Source organism: Chenopodium album, chromosome 16 (genome assembly GCF_948465745.1).
Source record: "Chenopodium album chromosome 16, dcCheAlbu1.1, whole genome shotgun sequence".
NCBI classification, from domain to species: Eukaryota; Viridiplantae; Streptophyta; class Magnoliopsida; order Caryophyllales; family Amaranthaceae; genus Chenopodium; species Chenopodium album.
The window spans coordinates 23,628,799-23,647,904 of NC_137849.1; the positions used below are offsets into that span (position 1 = coordinate 23,628,799).

Below are 19,106 nucleotides of genomic sequence, written 5' to 3' on the forward strand. Positions count from 1 at the left end.
AAAGCAATTTTACTAAAAAAAAAAAATTGCTAAATTGGGGTGGCGCACACACCCACAACTTTTACTTTTTAAAACTTCAACTACTGCATAGATATAATACTAGTACAACTAAACGATTGAAACATCAAATATAATTTTCTTAAAAAAATACTTGTAAAATAGAGACATAAAGGTCAAAACTAGCATAGTTCTAGAAAAGTGATCAAGTCAGGATTTTCAATATGCATTTTACATCTAAATTATCACTATCTTTGCTAAAATCCTTATATTACTTACATTAACGAATTGTTAGCTACGGTTATTCTAAGAGAATCGTAAGGCTTATGGGAAATATCCAAAAAAGAACGAGCCAACATGAGCCCAAGATGAACTTGTGACATAGTTGTAAGGTGCAAATGATCTGTTTTTAACCGAAGTCCCTTTGCATCCACAGTTTTAACATTTGGCAATTTGATACCAAGCTGAGCTTCTCTCACTGCCTCCACATATGTACCTTCTCCTGACGCTAATGCTACCTGATAGATATCCCAAAGATAAATAATTCAAATAACGAAAAAGGAAATTCTAAAACTACTCCCTACGGTGTTTTTTTTTTTTTTTTTTTTTTTTTTTTTCTTTTTTTTTTTTTTTTCCAAATGCATTAGTTTAACTTTTGTACTATACACATGTTATGTTTGACTTAATTTTTTTGCTATTATAAAATAAGTAAATGGTATTATATAACATATTATAAGATTCGTCACAATATCTACTTTCATAATATTTTATGAGTGTGTAAAAAGTAGATTTATGTCGATAACATTATGTAATAAAAATATTGAAAACAACCTCATATTGGGGAACCCTAAATAGAATCTATATACCTATATTAAAAATTGGAGTTTTTAAAATTTGATACTCATTCTTAAAATCCTCTTTTTTTTTTTTTTCTTTCTCTTCTAAATCATTAATTTGCCTAAGATCTTCATTATGTAATTATTATTATTATTATGATTGAATATTTCATTACAGTTATGACTTATCTAGAGACTTTCATAACAATCAATAAATAATTATATACTAAAAGACACACTAGCAATGACACGTGTCATTTTCTGGTATGTACACAAAATATTTTCTTCCAAAATAGAGGAAAAAAATTGTAAACTAATATATTTAGTTATTTACCAACTTAGATTTCTAAGGATATCTTTATAATTCTCATATGAGTAATTAGTTATTGATGTTTAATGATACTTTATAGTAAAAGACTCATTAATATTTATCTTTCAACCAAAAATAATTGGTGAATGAAAATTATCAAATGTGAAGTAAAAAAATATAAAATAAGTATGCCATCAGGGTTTAAAATAGAAGAAAGCTTGAATAAAAAAATAGAACATGTAGTCATAAAAGATAAAACATAAAATTTTAAGTTGCTTGATTCGGGATAACATAAGAAATAGATTTCAATCGAATTATTTTTTTATATTTAAATATAATTTTAAATTGATACTCTGTAACAAAGAGTGAAATATTGTGCATGGCACGGGATCTAACCTATTTACTAATTATTTTTAAAACCGAACATGACTCCTTGAAAAAAAAATAAATAAAAATGGCTCGGGAATTACTTAATATAGATAACATGTTATGGATTAGAGATAATAGAAAGATCTAAGTTTGAAACTTTTATACTGAGTAATGATTATTATGAAGATAATAATAATAATAATAATAATAATAATAATAATAATAATAATAATAATAAATAAAAAACAATAAAAAAGAAAAAACTAAAATATATACAGTAAGCAAAATAATGTAATGCTTTTATGAATGCAACTAAGGGCTTGTTGGATCTCTTCACCTTATAAAAATAAGTTTTAGGAATAATAAGTGGAGATAAGTTTATATCAGTTCAAATAAGTTACAATAAGTTTAATAAGGCTTAATGAGTTTAATAAGGTCTAATAATTTCAATAAGGTTTGATTATAAACAAAAATTCAATAAGGTTTAATAAGTTCCAATAAGTTAAATAAGGTGTAATAGTTCCAATAAGTTCTAATCAAGTCAATCTAATAATAAGATTCAATAAGTTCTAACAAGTTTAATATGGTCTAATAAATTCAATAAGGTCTAATAAGTTCATATAAGCTCAGTTAAGTTCAAATAATTTTAGTTAAGTCCAGTTCAGAGAAATTTCAGGTGCAATAAGGTAAAGAGAACACACCCTAAATATTATTGACAGATTCAATCCACAAACAGATTAAATACAATTAAAGAAAATATGATGTATTTTTTGATCTTTTGTTTTAGGATATGTAATATACAGAAGAATTAGGGAGGTTTCTTCTACAATAGCTTAGTGTGAATACTATACAAATCACTCTATATTGATTAGTATTTTTTACTACACTCCCTTTTTCCTTTTTAGATTATGTTCTCTTTACCTTAAAAATATGTTCTATAAAAATAACTTTGGTTTAGTAAAAATAAGGTTAGTTTAAAAAATTTAAGTTTAATATAAATCAGTAACATTAAAGAAAAATATAATAGAGAATCAGTAAAAATATTTTTCACTACAGTAAAATTAATTTTAAGTTATTAAAAATAATTTAAGTTATGTAATAATAATTTCAATCAGCAAAAATAATTTCGGTTCGATAAAAAAAATTTAAATTAATAGAGTGTCAGTAAACAAAATTTTAGCTAAACACAAATAAGGTGAAAAGAACAAGGCTTTAGTTGTTACTAGTTTAGAACCCGTGACTTGCACAATTATATAATAGTATTTCATTATTCGTTTATTAAGAAATGTACAAAACCGAATCATTGCAAGTAAAAAAATAAAATAAGAACAATACAATAAACATATTCATGTATGAAATACTATAAGGAGTAATTATGTAGTTGTGCCATAATGAGGTGGAAGAACTTAGTAGAATAGTGTTGTGGAAATGAGTAAGGTTGTTATAGAAGTAACTATGCATATAAGAATAGTAAATGTATAAAAGTTAGTTCAATTTATCCTTGTTATATTGTACCAATTTTGACTGTAGAGCTCCCTAGTCCCTATGACCTTATGAATGAAAATTAGGTGCCTTTTGGGCCTTGTTTCACAAAAAAAAAAAAAAAAAAAAAAAAAAAAAAAAAAAATGTTTACTTGAATTATATTTTTAAGAAAAAAAATAAATAAATAGGAGTTTTAATTATGAATACTTTCGACAATATCTACTCTATTTATAGTATTTCGGTGAATCTAAGGGTCTGTTCTGATTTATTGAAATGAGATGAACTGAACTGAACAAAACTTAACTGAACTGAACTAAATATTTTATTAAAGAAAGAAATTAGGAACTAAACTGAACTGAACTGAACTGATTGGAGCTGAAGTGAACTGAAAAAAAGCTGAAGTGAACATGCTCTAACTATAATGTACTGTTAATCTAGTCTAGTTAAGAGTAATATAAACATGTACTTCTATATATAAGTTTATTAATTTTAAATACAACTAGCTAATATTCTATTTTATAGTATTACATAACATTCTTATACTTTACCATTGTTAATCTAGTATTCTTGTTGAGCGTCATTCCCTAATATAAGGCCGAAACTTTTTCTTAAGATATATTACTTCTTCCTGAGATATAGTTACAAAAAAAAATATCTGTAAAAAAAAAAAAAAAAAAAAAAACTAATAATAATATAATAGAGTTTTGGCGGGAAAGAGGTGATGGCATATGTATTTAGGGATATTTACGGAGATTACTTTAGTATATGTATAGATAGATAGATTAATTTATTGGTAACTATTACAAAATGTCATTTTTTGGGCATGAAATACATACGTATTATATTATAGTAAGTAAGAATATCTAGATTTTAATGATTAAAAATTATCATATTAACTTGTTTGCATAATTTTTTTTTTTTTTTTTGGTTGATGAGACTGTACATTCGAAGTATTTCACTACCTTCTTAGCAAAATGTATGCAAGAATTCTTTGAAATATATATATTCACTATTTGACTATTACCTTGTGCATATATATTATGATGAAATATATGATTACGATCTTAACCAAATTTGTGTTATATTAAGTAAGGAGTAACAAATTTATTTAGTGATTATTTCTTATAATATAATATTATAGAAAGAAGTTTTAAATTAACTAAAATATTATATTGTTGGTAATATTTTATTTTCCTTACAAAGAAATAGAGTATCATGAAGGTTAATCTTATTTTATATTCTCTAAAAAAAATTACAAAAAAAAAATAAAAAAATAAATGGACACACCAGAAGATGACACGTGTCATTGCTGGTGTGTCTTTTAGTGTATATATATAGGTATTGATTGATTGATACTTCTTTTATATGACTATTTTTTTTTTTAAATTTTGACTTAAAAAGACTAAAGGACTTTGTATTACGAATATCAAACTATGAAAAAAATGATATTGATTAGTTTTATCCCCTTGTTCGTTATTAGTCAAAAAAAAAAAAAAAAAAACTACAGTATTATAAATATCAAACTATAAATACCTTATACTATACCAAGTGGGGTCAAGTGACCACTTATACAATTAAAAAAAAAAATCCCTATAAAATGAAGTTCTTTTTCTCTAAAATTGAGTTTTCTTTTTATAAAAATTACCTACTTAACCCCATTAAAATTAACCAAATGTATTTTGACCCGTTAAATATTTTTTCTGAATCCGCCACTAAGGATCGATCCTATTACATTATTTTCAAAATTTAGTTCCAAAATTTCAATGGTAACCTTTACCTTTCTCTTATAAAAAACGTTAATTCTTATGTAAGTTCAGAATGAGAGAGTAAGAGAGACTATATACGTAATTGGTACAATAACATACTTTTACAAGATAATTGTTATTGTATTATCTATCAAACAATCTTTCCATGGAGTATCAAATTTGCGGAGTTGTATTAGTTTTCAGGTCAGTTTCGTTTGAATTGGAATTGGGCTACCTAATTTTTGACCTAGTACTAGTATTCAAGTAATCTACTATATTTGTGCTAAGTTACTAACATGTGATTATTTGATCTACTTAAAAAGAGGATTTTTTGTGGAACTACCTTATATATTCTAGTTTTTGTGAAAAACTATCTTATTAAAAAAATGTTATAAAGAGCAACTCCAATGGCAAGTTAATTTGACAATTAGTTTGTCATGCCACATAAGCTTTTAAGTTAATTATCATTTTAGCTACTTTTTGCTCCAATGGCTAGCTATTAGCTTAGTAGTAGTTGTTGGATAGAAAATACATGGAAAGAGCTGAATTGGTCCAATAAATTTTTTATTTTGGCAAGTTTAATTCCCAACCAAATTAGCTTGGCAAAACTAATTTGCTTAGCCAAGCTAATAGAGTTTTCTAGCTCCAATGGTCACGCTAGTAGCTAGGAAATTATTGAAATTGCAAGCAAGTCCCCCTAAGTACAACCATTAGAGTTGCTCTAAGGAACTACCTTGTAAACATAAACTGTTTTAAGAAATTACCTTATAAAACACTTAATGTTGTAACAAGCTACTTTTTGCTTGGATTATTGCATTGAATAAGGGTTGTTTAATGACCCATTTTCAATCATTTTTTCTCTTTTCCCATCCAATTTCTCCATAGTCCCCCCTTAAAACCCCTAACTCCCCTTCTCTTTCATTGTTAAATCAAACACATGATAATAACTTACAGCATTTAGTTTTTATAAGGTAGTTTCTTACAACAATTTTTTAGCAAAGTAGTTTTTCACAAAACATGATATACATAAGTTTGTTTATCACAAAAAAGTCCAAAAAAAAAACCTATGGTATGATTCTTAAGATTGATTAACCAAATGACGAAGTTTATTAATTACCTGGATTATTAAGAGAGATAGGTCTCCAAGATCAGAACGCAAATCAGAGATAAAATTCTCCATCCTCCCTCTATAAGCTTTAGCATCCTCAAGCTTGACCGTATCAGCCTCCCCTTGATACCACAACACGGCTCGGGTTTTGCCACCGCCTAGCACAGCCGCTTTAGCCCGTGTCACCAATTGATTGTAAAAGTTCGTTCCTCTTTCCCATTGAATGATCTTTGTCCCACCAACAGCACAGGGGACCAAGCCCAAGACACCAAATTTTGCTGATCCACCAAGCGATTCAATGGCATTGGCGAACGCCATGCCAGGGCCAATACCACAAGTCTTATTTAGGTCGATGTCCACATGAAGTGGTTCATGAGCCGGCACCCAACTCTGTTGCTCATCAAGACGGAGGATATTGTGGCTGGGCTGGCACTCAGGTGGTACGAACCCGTCCCATCTGCCATTCGTGACTCCACCACGGCCAGCCATGTTGCTTTGGCCCGCTAGGATGAATATGTCCTGCGGTAACTCTGCATAGGTTGGTGCAACATTGAATAAGAAAAGCATGATAGTTAGCGAGGTTATTGTCATGTTAATCTCTGTATATTAAATTATTTTTGGCTAAGAGACAATAACATTGGGTTTGTTATATAGAGTAGCATAAATATTTATTATTTAGCATCATTTTCATAAGAAATTAATTAGGAAAGAGAATCAATTCGGATTTGCTACATGTTATTGCAATAACTACTACCAACAATTGTTGTTAAGAATTTCCTAATTGCTCGTGTATTTTGCAAAGCTCAATTAGTTTAGGTTATTGCTTTATATATGAAAATTGATTTGGTTGTTAATGGTTGTAATTTTCTTCCTTTTTAGTAACAAATTTTAATTCATCCAAAAGAACACTACCCTTAAAACATGTCTAAACTTATTGCGAAAATGGTATGATTTTGTACACCAAACTATTAAAGCCTCAAAGGTGTATCCAAAGGTGGAGTCATTATTTTTATAGTTTCCATGGTCTCCCTACAAAACCTTGAATCCAGAAAGCTTCCTAAAAATTTAATTTTTTTTTCCATAGATAAAGAATCATATATATGTATAATGTATTTCACATCTTTCAGATAATATTATCGGTAATTTCCTTATTTAAATGAGTGTAGGAAGGTAAGGGATAATTAGAGTATGTCAAACGGACAATTTTGTACAGATTTATGAAATTAACACTTTAACAGTACATTAGAAATACAAGTTTTTTGCCCAAAAAAAAAAAAAAAAAAAAAAAAAAAAAAAAACCCTCTTTATATCAATACCATTTCTTGTACAGCAAATAAAATATTTTAATGTTAACAAACTTGAGGATTTAAAAATGAAAAAAATAATGTTTATGTACTGCTATTGCAATCTAAGAAAAATCAAGATCAAAGCAATAAGGGCTGTGTATAAGAAATTATTATGTAAAATATTAGCAGCATCATTTTGTACTAAGAAACTGCCAGCATTACTTTGTACATGTACTGGTAGGAACTGCAAAAAGGTATGGGCCAATTTCTCTCCAAGTTCGACCTGTGCTTGTGTAGTGAGATGAAGATTATCTGGCTCCAAAGGCAGTCCCTTGGCATCAACTGTCACGAGATTCATAAGATCAACTCCCATCTGAGCTTGCCTCACTTCTTCTATGAAACGCCCTTCTCCTGATGTTATGGCTACCTGTATGCAACAAATATTGTAAGCACGCTTCGGCCTTGGTAGGAAATATCTTGAAAGGTTAAAGGACTCAAGGAGTCAAGGGGAGACAGAGTTCTACTTGGCAGTAGAACATATGTTCCTCATATCCATGGCACTTCAAATTATTTATTTTCAGTGTAAATGTAATAAAAAAATATCATACATATCATCAATAATTTGGGTGATATATAAGCCATCACACCTAAGTGATTCTCGGTGTAGGTAGTATTACAACCGCGTTATTCCATATTAGCCTAAGTCTACCGAATGTGCCTACTCATTTGAAGAGATTAGGGGTAAATTTTTGGGCTGCAAATAATTACTCTGTATATTACTCGTAGGATGAAAGGAATAAATTTCATCTGGCCTTTCTTATCACTAACACAGCATGTTTCCTCTTCTTTTTAATATATTAGTTAACAAGTCATTTGCAAAGAAATTACAGCTTGGGAACAATTTATCGATTTGGCAAACAGAGAACGTGGGACAAATTTGGTTACAATATTAGCTGCTTCCACTACAGGGATACAGACTACTGATTCTCGGGTGTATAGAGGCAATTGAAGCAACAAAAGAATGAAATAAGCAGAAAAATTCTAGGAGATCCAACAAAGTTATCTTAGCTTTCTACGCAGCAGAAATCATTCAATCAAATACCACAAACAATTATTGAGCAACAACATCATACATTAATTTTAGCTAGCTTACTATTACTTTAATATATCATTGTTTGCAATATATTGATCTTATTCGTATTTTTTTTTTGGTGTTTAGAAAGACACAATGGCGGGTGATGAGAATCGATCTCAAGATTTTTTAGAATCGTAAGGGGAGGTCTAACCACTTTGTATAAAAGTATTTTGCACAATAAGGTTTTTAATTTTCAAACTTGACAACGGACTATGTCGGTATCCAAAAATTCACCATTCAATAATAATTATAATAATAAGGAACCTACTCCTACTAATAATAATAATAATAATAATAATAATAATAATAATAATATATAAATAAAAAAACTAAATAATAAAAAAATAAAAATTAAAAGAACTGTCAGCTATTATTGCAGGAAAATACATTGAGCCCCACCATTAATAATTTGAGTCATTTTGTCAAAAGTTATCATAGATAGATTGGCAGTATACCATAATTTGTGGCTGCATACCCGATTTAGTAACCTCATGGTCCTCATGTCCCAATATATGAGTCCTATACTCCTATTAGCCTTCCCACAAATATATGCAGTACAAAATATTAGAACTGTGTCCGTTGCCTTGTCAAATTAGCAAAATAAAATCAAGGTGCTCTAAGTGCTTGTGCAAATAGAAGTTTGGTTGAGATGAAATAGTTGAAATCCCACGTTTTTTTCCAATAAATTACATAAAACTATCGAGCTACTACTCTCTAGAATTTCCTAGAAAGTTTATAAAAATAGTAATTTCCTAAAAATAGCATTTTTCATGGAAAATAATACCCATATGAACCAAACGAGCACACTTGTATTAGCAAAACGCAAGGCTAATTCTGTAAATACGGAGTAGTAAATATTGTCCACTCACATCAAACTGTCAAAATTTAAATGTAGGATTACATAAATAGTCCATAATAAGTAAATACAAATTCTTTAATAGACTGATTCACATTAAAAATAATATTGCGGTTCTCGAAAATTGATTTATCACTATTTACATACCTGGATAATTGGAAGCATAGGTGATTGAAGGTCAGTCCGAAAATCCAAAAAAAACTTCAACAGTCTCCTTTTATAAGCATCAGCATCTTGCTTTAAGAGCGTATCACTCTCCCCTTGATACCAAACCAAAGCTTGAATTGTCCCACCATCACGCAACGAGCCCTTTGCCCTTCTAACTAACTGTTTATACAAATGACCACCACGAGACCAGTGACTAATATTAGTCCCACCCACGGCACAAGGCACCAGCCCCACCTCTCCAATGCCAAAAGATTTCCTCACAACTGCGTGGGCCAACGACATCGCTGGCCCAACCCCACAAGTATGATTTGTATCAATGTCACGGTGAAGCGGCTCCGTCGCTACAACCCATTGATGTTTCGCATTGAGGCGAAGGATCGATGAAGTTGGACTGCAGTCATCGGGCACTATACCGTCCCATTGGTCATTGATCACACCACCTCTGCCCGCCATGTTGCTCTGCCCGGCGAGCAGGATGATGGTTTTGTCATTGGATCTGGACTGACAAAGGGTATGGCCAAGATGAGAGGATAGTAAGAAGATCAAATAAAGGGCAGATGAGATGATGTTGGTGTTTAACATTGTGACGGTTTAGGTGTGTGGGCGCCTCGGCGAGGTGGGGTTAGTCTATTTTAAGACTAACTTTAAAGGAATGTGAATATGTGAAAAATAAGCAAAGATGATGTTAATTGTTAGACGGATTTTTCTGGGATTAATTTTTTTTTTTTTTTTTTTTTTTTTTTTTTGACGAGGTTTCTGGGATTAATGAATCTGATGTTTTTCTTTTTTAAGTGGGATCTTAGATCTAGTGGGCACTTAAAAAAGAAATTAGCATTAAAGATTAGTAGATTATTTATTTATAAAAATGGTTGGAATATAGGTGGACCGTAGTCCATATCATTGGTTGTTGGTTGGATTTTTTTTTATTTTGTTTTTTGACAGGCGTTGCCTATTTGCCATAACTTAACAACCTTGTCAGATTAGTCGACCTTTTTGAAGCATTTTGTAGAGTGCATCTCGGCGCATAAAACTAACACTGTCAAAACGGTTTATTAGTTTGGTTTCGTTTTGGTTTGGAACTGATTAAATTAAAAGGCGAATTCTCTATTCCTCATCATGAGAAACAGAATTCGTATCTTATGGGGGCAATGGTAAAATCGGGGGTTTGAGTGGGTTTATAAAATGTGACGTGTTTGTTTTTTTACGTCCAACTGTACAATGAGTGTATATGTATAGTTGACGATGTTAACTTTTGCCATTTCGAAGAGTTACCATGGTAAACGAAGTAAATAATTAATTTGAAATACGTTCCTCACTTTCTACAGATATAATTAAACGAAAAGGATTGTTAGAGCTGTAAACGAAGGGCACTGCGCGAATTTCTACAGAGTCTGGGGGTTGAAATTTTTGCAGGGTCTGCTGGTGAAGATCTGAATCGTTATCGCAATTTCAACTGCAGCGTAAGGTAATATTTGTTTCCTAATTACGAATTTTTAATTTGTATCTTGTTGAATTGAATTTGTATTTGGTTGTGGTTGAAATCAATTTGTAATTGGGGGTTAGTTTGGTATTGGTAAATTTATCGAAGAAAAACACGGGGGATGTAGTACTGTTGTCTAGTTCCCTTAATTAAAATTGCGAATTTAAGTGTGGATTTTTGACGAACTAGGTTAAGATATGTTAAAGATTATGGTGAAAACTGGATTCAATAACTTGAGCGATTTTTAGGTTATGTTTGTCTTATTTGTTTATGTTTTCATTGATACCTTCGCAATGTATAAGATTGTGTAAATGTCTGAAGGAAATTAGAATTGCAAGCGCAGGCGTAGTTGTTATGTTCCAGAGAAATTGGTATGTAATATGTTCATGTTTGGGTAGCTCAGACATTCTTACGTGAGATGTTGAGTAAGGTGAACTAACTTGGTGTTGGACTTGTTGTAGGTCGGTGAAGAGGAGGATGCACAAGTCATTATGAATAAGGTATTGAATATTGAATAAGTTAAAATGTAGTTGATTTATGTTTTGGGCTGTGACAGTAATAAATTGGTTGGTTGCAGGAGATATTCAAAGGGAGGGATAAAACTATGAATTTGTACCCTGGCATGTTTAAGGTTAGATTGTTTGTTATTGATTCCTTTGGTTATGTTTATGTGGTTGTTGTTGTTTGAAAGTATTGGTTATTCCAAATCAATGTGGTTGTCTTTTATTGTACCCTTATGTTACATGTCTTTGGTTTGTGACTGCTATATCATAATAGGAGTAATAGGTATTATGCTCCTTTAGTAGTAATTAGAATTCAGTTTATCTTGTATATAGGATGATAGTTTATCCTATGGTGGAGCTATGAAATGTAGGGCACAAGTTATGGAGGAACTCTCCAAAGGGAGTACGAGGGTAAGTGTTGATAGTCTTTTGTATTGGGTTGATAAAAGTTATTTGAGGTGTTGTTCTGTGGTTTGTTGGACAGTGGACTTATTATTCTTGTAATATTCTTGTAATGTGGCAGGCTCTGAACATGAGTTGTTGTGTTGAGTCTTTTGGGCGTATTTCTCAAACATTTGATGATAGGAGAAAACGTTGGGTGGTTGAAATGGGTTTTGGTATTCTTTTATAGCTTGCATTTGATATGCAGCTTCCAAGGCAATTGGCTTATGACTCGTATAGATCCAATTAGGAAGATGTTGATAACTCCCGATGGTGGGGAATTTAGGTTTTCTAAGAAACAAATCCGGTGGGTTTTGGGGATACCAATGGGTTCACGTAGTGTTCCTTCTAATAAAACCATGAGTCCCGATGAGCGTGATAAGGTTCAAAGAATTTTTTTGAAGTACGGGAAGTCATGGGTGTTAAATGGGCAATGTGGTCGCGTGTACACGTCCGTAGGGATACCACTTAATTTGGAAATGATGGATTGGTTAGAGGGGTACTTTGATCCTTTCGAGGAAGAGGAATTTAAGACGTTGTTTTTTATACTTGCTTTGGAGATGGTATTTTGCCCTGCGCAGTCACCCCGGCTTGTGGCTGACCTTATACCTGCTATTGGTTGTGCTATGGAGGTAATAGAGTATGACTGGTGTGATTTAGTTTTGATGAAATTAATGGCAACTGTTTCTAGCTTTGCTCAACGGTTTTATGCAAATGGGTATGCTAGTGGTTGTTGCGGCTGTTCTTTGTTTGTAGTGGTATGGATGTAGATGTAAACGAATTTTTTTTTCTCAATTTTATTTATGCTGATGAGCTGATGCGCTATATGTTCTGTGTGCTCTTCCATAGATTTATTACTTGGCCCGTTTAGATAGGGATCCCGTTAATTGGGATGTTTTCCCAAGACTTAAAGTCTGGAATATGCAGGAGATTCGAACAGCTTTGGAGTTGGACAAAGTAATATCAGGGGACTTTGGGAGGCTAGGGGGTAAGTACAATATATACTTGTGTCATTTTTTTTCCTTTGGGGGAGGTATTAATACATATCTTTGGTGTAGGTATTAGATGTAGCTTATGGGGAACAACACCCAAGGGAGGCAAGGGATGTTGTTAGACCGAAAGATGAACTTAATGTAAATAATGTTTGTATTCTAAGCACAAGCTGCTTAACATTTTGCTTATGTTCAAATTTTAATATTTGTTGTTGAACAGTTGGCATCAACAGTTCCGGTCAGGTTCAAGATTAGGCAAAGGAGGGGTCGTACTGCTTAATCGACGAAATAATATTAGAAGTATTATGTATTAGGAAATTGTTTAATGTATTTATTAAATTGTGTTATTTTTAATAAAAAGTGTATTATTAAAATCATACAGATTGGCCTTTGGAATAGATGATATTACTTGTGGGGCAATCCATAAGCATTGTGTTGTATTATAAAACAACTTTACCCATCAAGTTATTATTAGGGTCATTCTAATGGGTTAGCCTTATCTATTGGGGTGGGCTGTTTTCTTAATTGTGTTATTCATTCTAATGGTTGGCCCTATCAATTGGGGTGGGCCGTTTTCTTAATTGGGTTATTCATTCTATAAGTGTGGAATTCTAATTGTTGAATTTGGATGGTAAACCTCATTAACCCATCATATTCATAGAACATTCATTAACTTTTTACATGCATAACATGATTAACATCAGTCTTAAACATAAAGTCTTAAACATAATACAGAATAGCACATGAACATAGTTAGCCATAAGTTGGCTTAAATGTTTTGTTACTACAACCCATGAAACATTTTCAACTGAAAGATAACACACAATAGCAACATAAATTGCAGTCCAACCTATAACACTTATATATTACATCCACTTGTATATTATAGACACATTAATAGTTAATTGTAGTAAGTTCTCCAAAGATGAGCAAGCCATGCAGCAATGGCTAAACCTGTTGCACACCCAAAGAACAGAGTTAGTCGTGCTAATAAGTAATGAATTTATTAATATTTGGCACCAATTATACCTCATTTGCAGTGACAGATCCAACCATGTGGAGCTCAATTGTTTCCGAGTCCGCTACCAGTACACTAGAATTCACTCTAGTAGGATCCTAGAAGAGTATACTTCCACCCATTATACCCTTACTCGCATCAAACCTCCAACGCATAGTAGTCCCAAGACTGCCGATGATCCTTTCCCAATTGGTTGAAGTGGCCCCCAATTCAGTCACAATGATGAGTATGGGGATATGAGTCTGAACGACTTGCCGAAAGTGGCTCACAAATGAAGGGTGTGTGATCCTACAACCATTCCACAGCACCAAAGCAGCTCCAACATCGATATTTTTCTTGTCATTCTCTAATTCGGGATGTAGTGTAATACCTTAGTATCGGCTCGTTGGCTCATCTTTAATGAACTATTCCTGGATGATGGTAAAGTTGATGTTAGATATGGGTGACTGCACCTGCAATGTACAATTCGCTTCAAATTACGCCCACAGTCCAATGTTTTAGTGTCAACAAATGTGTTCATAACAAGTTACAAACTTTTAGCATTAATCCAATACCATTTTTCAATTAATGATGTTTAGTTATAATTTTATGGTTTAAAAAGATAGTAGTTAAGAGTATTTGCTAATTACAGTTATTCCTTTATGTGTTTGAAGTAGTGGCCCATACATTCTGCCAAAAGTATCAAATGATCATTATTTTTTGGGCAAAAGACACATATTTTTTAGGCAAAACCATCAATTCAATAGGGACAATAATTGTGAATCTGAAATGGCCAAGCAGGTAACGATTTAACATAATTAGGTACAACATAATTATAGTAAGGCGTACACATTAATCACCTCAATCCTCAATTAAACAAGTAAACACAAGATTTTACAACATAATTAGAGCAAAGATCAAAGAAAAAATACGTGCAATTATAACCTGAAACTAACTGTCATGAACATAAATGAACCAAAATAGAAACAAATTAATGAAGAACACCTTTTTCATACCTGAACGAAGAGAATTCTATTAGTGTAGCTTCTGAATTCTGCACTGAATCCAGTCATTCCCAAAGAGTAAATAGGTCCACTTTCTGGGATCACTGGCTAGGGATCTATCAGGTCTGCTATCCTCTTTGGTATTATTTATTTATTTTTTTGAAAAAAGTCCCAAAGGACACTAAATTTCATTAAATAAAGCCATACGGTATCTACAACTGACAATTAACAATAATGAAAATGAATTTAATAAAATCAAACAAGAATTAATTGGGGAAGGGCTAAGAATCCAAAAACATGAATATAACAATTCGGCACATTCTCGATTCGTTGTCTCATACAAATTTTTGAGTGGATCCGTCGTCGCTTCGCAGTTTTGGGAGAAAGTAAATTCTTGTGCTGATTCTGTAACCCGAATTTGAGCCATAAACAATCGTAGCCCCGCACAACCGGAGACCAAATTAAACACAAATAAAACCTTGTCTTTCTAAGGAGTCCAAAAAACCTTGTCTTTCGAAGGAGTCCGAAAAACCTTGTCTTTCGAAGGAGATCGAAAAAACCTTGTCTTTTGAAGGAGATAAACCCTTTCTTTCGATGGAGATGTTATTGTAACCTAAGAAACAAAAAACTTAAAAGAAAATAAAGACTGGGGCTTTCCACTGGTGACATCCGATGGAAGCCCCTTCAAAATTGACAATGGAGGCTAAAATTTATGAGAGAGAAGAGAAGAGAGAGAGAAGGCAAGGTTTTTTTTTTCTCTTTGGTATTATTTTGGTTTTTCCTTCATACTCCACAATTGCATCATTCTGTGGTACAATTGATGTACATTTAATTGATTCTTCTACTTTGATATTTTTCCACTATTACACGCCAAATCAGAGGAAGCACTGCTATGTCCCAAAAGTACTTTTCAATGATGTTTGCTAATATGGACAACAACCCCTACCACCCCCTATAACCCCAATGGTAGATTGAATCCCCAAACCCTTCAAACCCTCCAAACCCTTCAAACCCTCAAACCCCAAATTCCGTACCATTAATTCAAAACTATTCAAAGTTATATTCACTACTTCTTACAATGTTGTATTAAGATTATCACCGTTTTGCTCGGTCCCCATACACCCGTGAATTTGAGATACGGGTACACCTTGCCCATAGTAATCCATCAACTTCTTCTTTACTTTGGAGGTGATGTGCTTCATGCGGTACTCCTTCACAAGCTTGACTTGTGATGGATCTATCAAGTGATTATGCTTTAACCCCACTGTTTTCAACACCCAAAAACCATCCCTAGTTACTCTAGCATAAACCCGGGCCTCACATTCACACTTTTTGGAAGTCCTCTTCTTCCTACTTAACTCATCCTCACATACAATTCCTTCAACTAATCCACCAGAACCTCTAACACCCATTGCCTTTTCCCTCTTCTCTGTTTCCCTCCTAGCCCGCATGTCGGGTTTTCCCCAACACTCTCACTTCCATGTGGTTGCAATTCTTTGAGTCTCGTCCTTAGAATTTACACCTTGCACCCTTGTCACTCCAAACCCAATCTTCTCAACATACTCCTTATAGTAGGCTTCTACTTCTTCCCAAGATCCAAATACCATCCCAACCTTAGGCTCCTCAACAACGACTACAGTCATTTGGTTGCTACCAACAACCGTGTGTGTCGTTGATGGGTGTCATTTATGGTATTCATTTAGCTTCTTTAAGGATGATTTTTCATTGCTTTTGCATCTATTTTATCTCCTTTTCTCTAGTTTTACTTGTAATTTCCCTATTTTGCATTTTCTTTAGTTGTTTCCTTACTTTCTTGCTTTTCTTAGTTTATTTTGCATTTTCTCCTTTACTTGTTTGCTTTACTTTGATTTTAGGAGAATGGTGATGTTCAAGAAGCTCATTGGCGTTCTCTTGGGGCATACAAAGCCAAGGATGCAACACGCTTTTTCCTCTTGAAGCTCAAAAGTGAAGGAGTGCATAAGCCAAGTCTTCAATGCCGCGTTCTCGTGCCGCGTCGACATCAAAAGTCGGTGTTGAACCCACCGTAAGGTCCTCAAGTGACTGCCTCCCCAACATGCATCATGTGGAACGCACGGGGGCATCATCGAGCGCAAGAAGCCAAGCTCTCCTGCTCTCGGGCGCGGCCACACGCGAGGGAGTAGCGACCGCGCAGGTGGCTGGCACGGCCGCGCATATGCCCGGAACGACCGCGCAACTCTCTCTCCCCTGATTCCGTACCCATTTTGTTGCGGCCGCGCCTTTTGAGGTTTCTTTTGGACGTCTAACTAACTTCTCCTTAGTTAGTTTTACTATATATAGAATTCCTTCATTTCTAGAGAGGAAAGGATTAGAGAAGAACATTAGAATTAGATTTTGATTAAAATTTAAAAAGAGAAGCTCTTGGTTTTGGAGAATTTGTTCTTAGATTTTAGAGAGAGAAACTTCGTGTTTGATGATTGTGATATTGTGATCTTCATTCCTCTTTGATATTGATCAAAGTTTTGTAAGAATTCTTTCCTTTTCAATGCAATTTTATGTTTGATTTTGATATATTATTGAATTTCTATTGTTTATCTTGATTTTGATTGTTGATATTTGGATTAAAATGTTGATGATGAAATTGATGATTAATTTTGTTATGCTTTTCAATTTTACCATGAGTAGTGAGTAGTTCCTTTGCTAGGGATGTGGTGAAGCATGTATTAGTGATAATCTATAGCTAATTTGGGTTTTTGATTGATTTGTTGATGTGATTAAATTGGTTGATGAAATTTGTGCATGTGTTTGATTTGAAGAGGAGTAGCTAACCTTGATGATCATGCTAGATTGCATAATAGTTTTCAATGACATGAACAGTTGATTTGGATGCTATTATTATCGATTGATCTTGATTTACAATTTTCCCTTGAAGTCATTTGTAAAGACATCTAGCTTGACCCTAAGAAATAGCTCTTTGAGTGATTTTGATTACAAATATCGTTTTCCCTCGCATTGCTTGATTGATCAAATTCCCGTCAAATTATCACGTTTATCATTAGTGCATGTGGATCCTAAATTCCCTAGTGTTTTTATAATTGATTTCCATTTGTTATCTTTGAATTGATTCGATAGCATAGACCAACCCATCGTTTTAAGATTTCGAAATAGCTTAGCCTATGACCTAAGCAAAAACCGCTTTTCCTTGGGTTCGACCCAGACTTACCCCTATACCTAGGGTTGGGTTTGGTATTACAAATTTTATTTTGATTGGGGAATCTAAAAATCATCGACCTAGGTTTATCTCGCGTCAAAAATGGCGCCGTTGCCAGGGAAGGCATGGTGATTTGCTATTGTTGATTGAGTCTATTCCATTTTATTTAAAAAATACAAAAATATTTTCTATTATTTTAGGCTACATTTGTAGCCGTACTATTGATATTTGCTTTGAGTTTTGTATGCGTATGGCACAAGTTTGAAATTTTGTGCCATTTGATCCGGAAATTGAGAGGACCATAACAAGGATAAGGGTTGCCAATCGTTTCACAAGCTTAAGTCCCCCAAGAGAGGAAATCCATCAAGAAGAAGAAGAAGAACGAGAATGCATGGGTGTTAATCTGAGAGTAGCATTGAAGGAGAGGAAATCCATCAAGAAGAAGAACGAGAATGCATGATTGCTCTACCTACGACACCGGCAAATGACTTTGAGATAAGACCGGAGATGATCACTTTGATAGAAAGGCGTCAATATAGTGGTGTAAAGCATGAGAGTCCCCTCAAGCATCTTAAGGAATTTGAGAAGTATTGCAACACAATCAAGGTGAACGGGGTTTCTCAAGAGTTTATCCGACTTAAACTTTTCCCTTTCTCTCTTATTGGACGTGCTTTATAGTGGTTAGAAAAGGAGGTGAAGCCAAACTCTTTGAGAACATGGGATGAAGTGACTAAGGAGTTTCTATCTCGATTCTATCCATAAAAGAAGATGGCTGAAGCAAGAGCTCTCATTCAAAGCTTCAAGCAAAAGCCAAATAAAAGTCTTTATGAGGCATGGGAAAGGTACAAGGAGTACCAAAGAGAGTGCCCACACCATGGGATTCTTACCTGTCAAATTATCCAAATCTTCTATGGAGGTTTAAGCCCCCAAGGCAAGTCTTGCATAGATGCCGGTGCCGGAGGCTCTATCATGAACAAAACGGAGGATGAAGTGGTGGACGTAATTGAAGATATGGTAAGATATCACATGGATTGGCAAGAAGGTAAAAGAAAGTCGACAAGCAAAAGCGGTTCAACGGTTTATTCAATCGACCATCTCAATGTCATCAATAATTTGTCCTCACATATCTCAAACTTGGGAAAAGAGATGACCTCAATTAAGGCAAAGCTTGAGAGTGCTTCTTCACAAGCACAAATTCTTCCCTCC

General features: G+C 33.3%; 1 protein-coding gene, 1 long non-coding RNA gene and 1 pseudogene across 8 annotated transcripts; 1 reads left to right on the top strand and 2 right to left on the bottom strand.

Moving 5' to 3' along the window:
• Positions 1–268: 268 nt before the first annotated feature.
• LOC145586318 (uncharacterized) lies at positions 269–10,040 on the bottom strand. The gene is made up of 4 exons (XM_081643106.1): positions 9,273–10,040; positions 7,357–7,561; positions 5,858–6,378; positions 269–515 (listed from the first exon to the last, which is right to left on the bottom strand). The coding sequence occupies exons 1-4, from the start codon at positions 9,873–9,875 to the stop codon at positions 273–275; spliced, it is 1,572 nt and encodes a 523-aa protein (XP_081499232.1). The 5' UTR covers positions 9,876–10,040; the 3' UTR covers positions 269–272.
• LOC145586319 (uncharacterized) lies at positions 10,004–13,234 on the top strand. Of its 7 annotated transcripts, XR_014100900.1 has the most exons (7): positions 10,004–10,758; positions 11,235–11,273; positions 11,351–11,404; positions 11,610–11,687; positions 12,645–12,705; positions 12,776–12,850; positions 12,930–13,234. It is a non-coding gene; the product is annotated as an uncharacterized LOC145586319 (long non-coding RNA). The 7 variants fall into 7 exon arrangements; XR_014100898.1 differs by having other exon boundaries at positions 12,776–13,234; XR_014100899.1 differs by lacking the exon at positions 11,610–11,687 and having other exon boundaries at positions 12,567–12,705; positions 12,776–13,234.
• A 5,449-nt stretch (positions 13,235–18,683) lies between these two features.
• LOC145587101 (small nucleolar RNA R71) lies at positions 18,684–18,781 on the bottom strand (annotated as a pseudogene).
• Positions 18,782–19,106: the final 325 nt, after the last annotated feature.

Excerpts from the sequence above, each read along its gene's own strand:
- LOC145586318 (XM_081643106.1), bottom strand. The coding sequence starts at position 9,875 with ATGTTAAACACCAACATCATCTCATCTGCCCTTTATTTGATCTTCTTA. Across the intron at positions 7,562-9,272 it reads CTATGCTTCCAATTATCCAG|GTAGCCATAACATCAGGAGA; the intron begins GTATGTAAATAG and ends TGTTGCATACAG. Across the intron at positions 516-5,857 it reads TATCTCTCTTAATAATCCAG|GTAGCATTAGCGTCAGGAGA; the intron begins GTAATTAATAAA and ends GATATCTATCAG.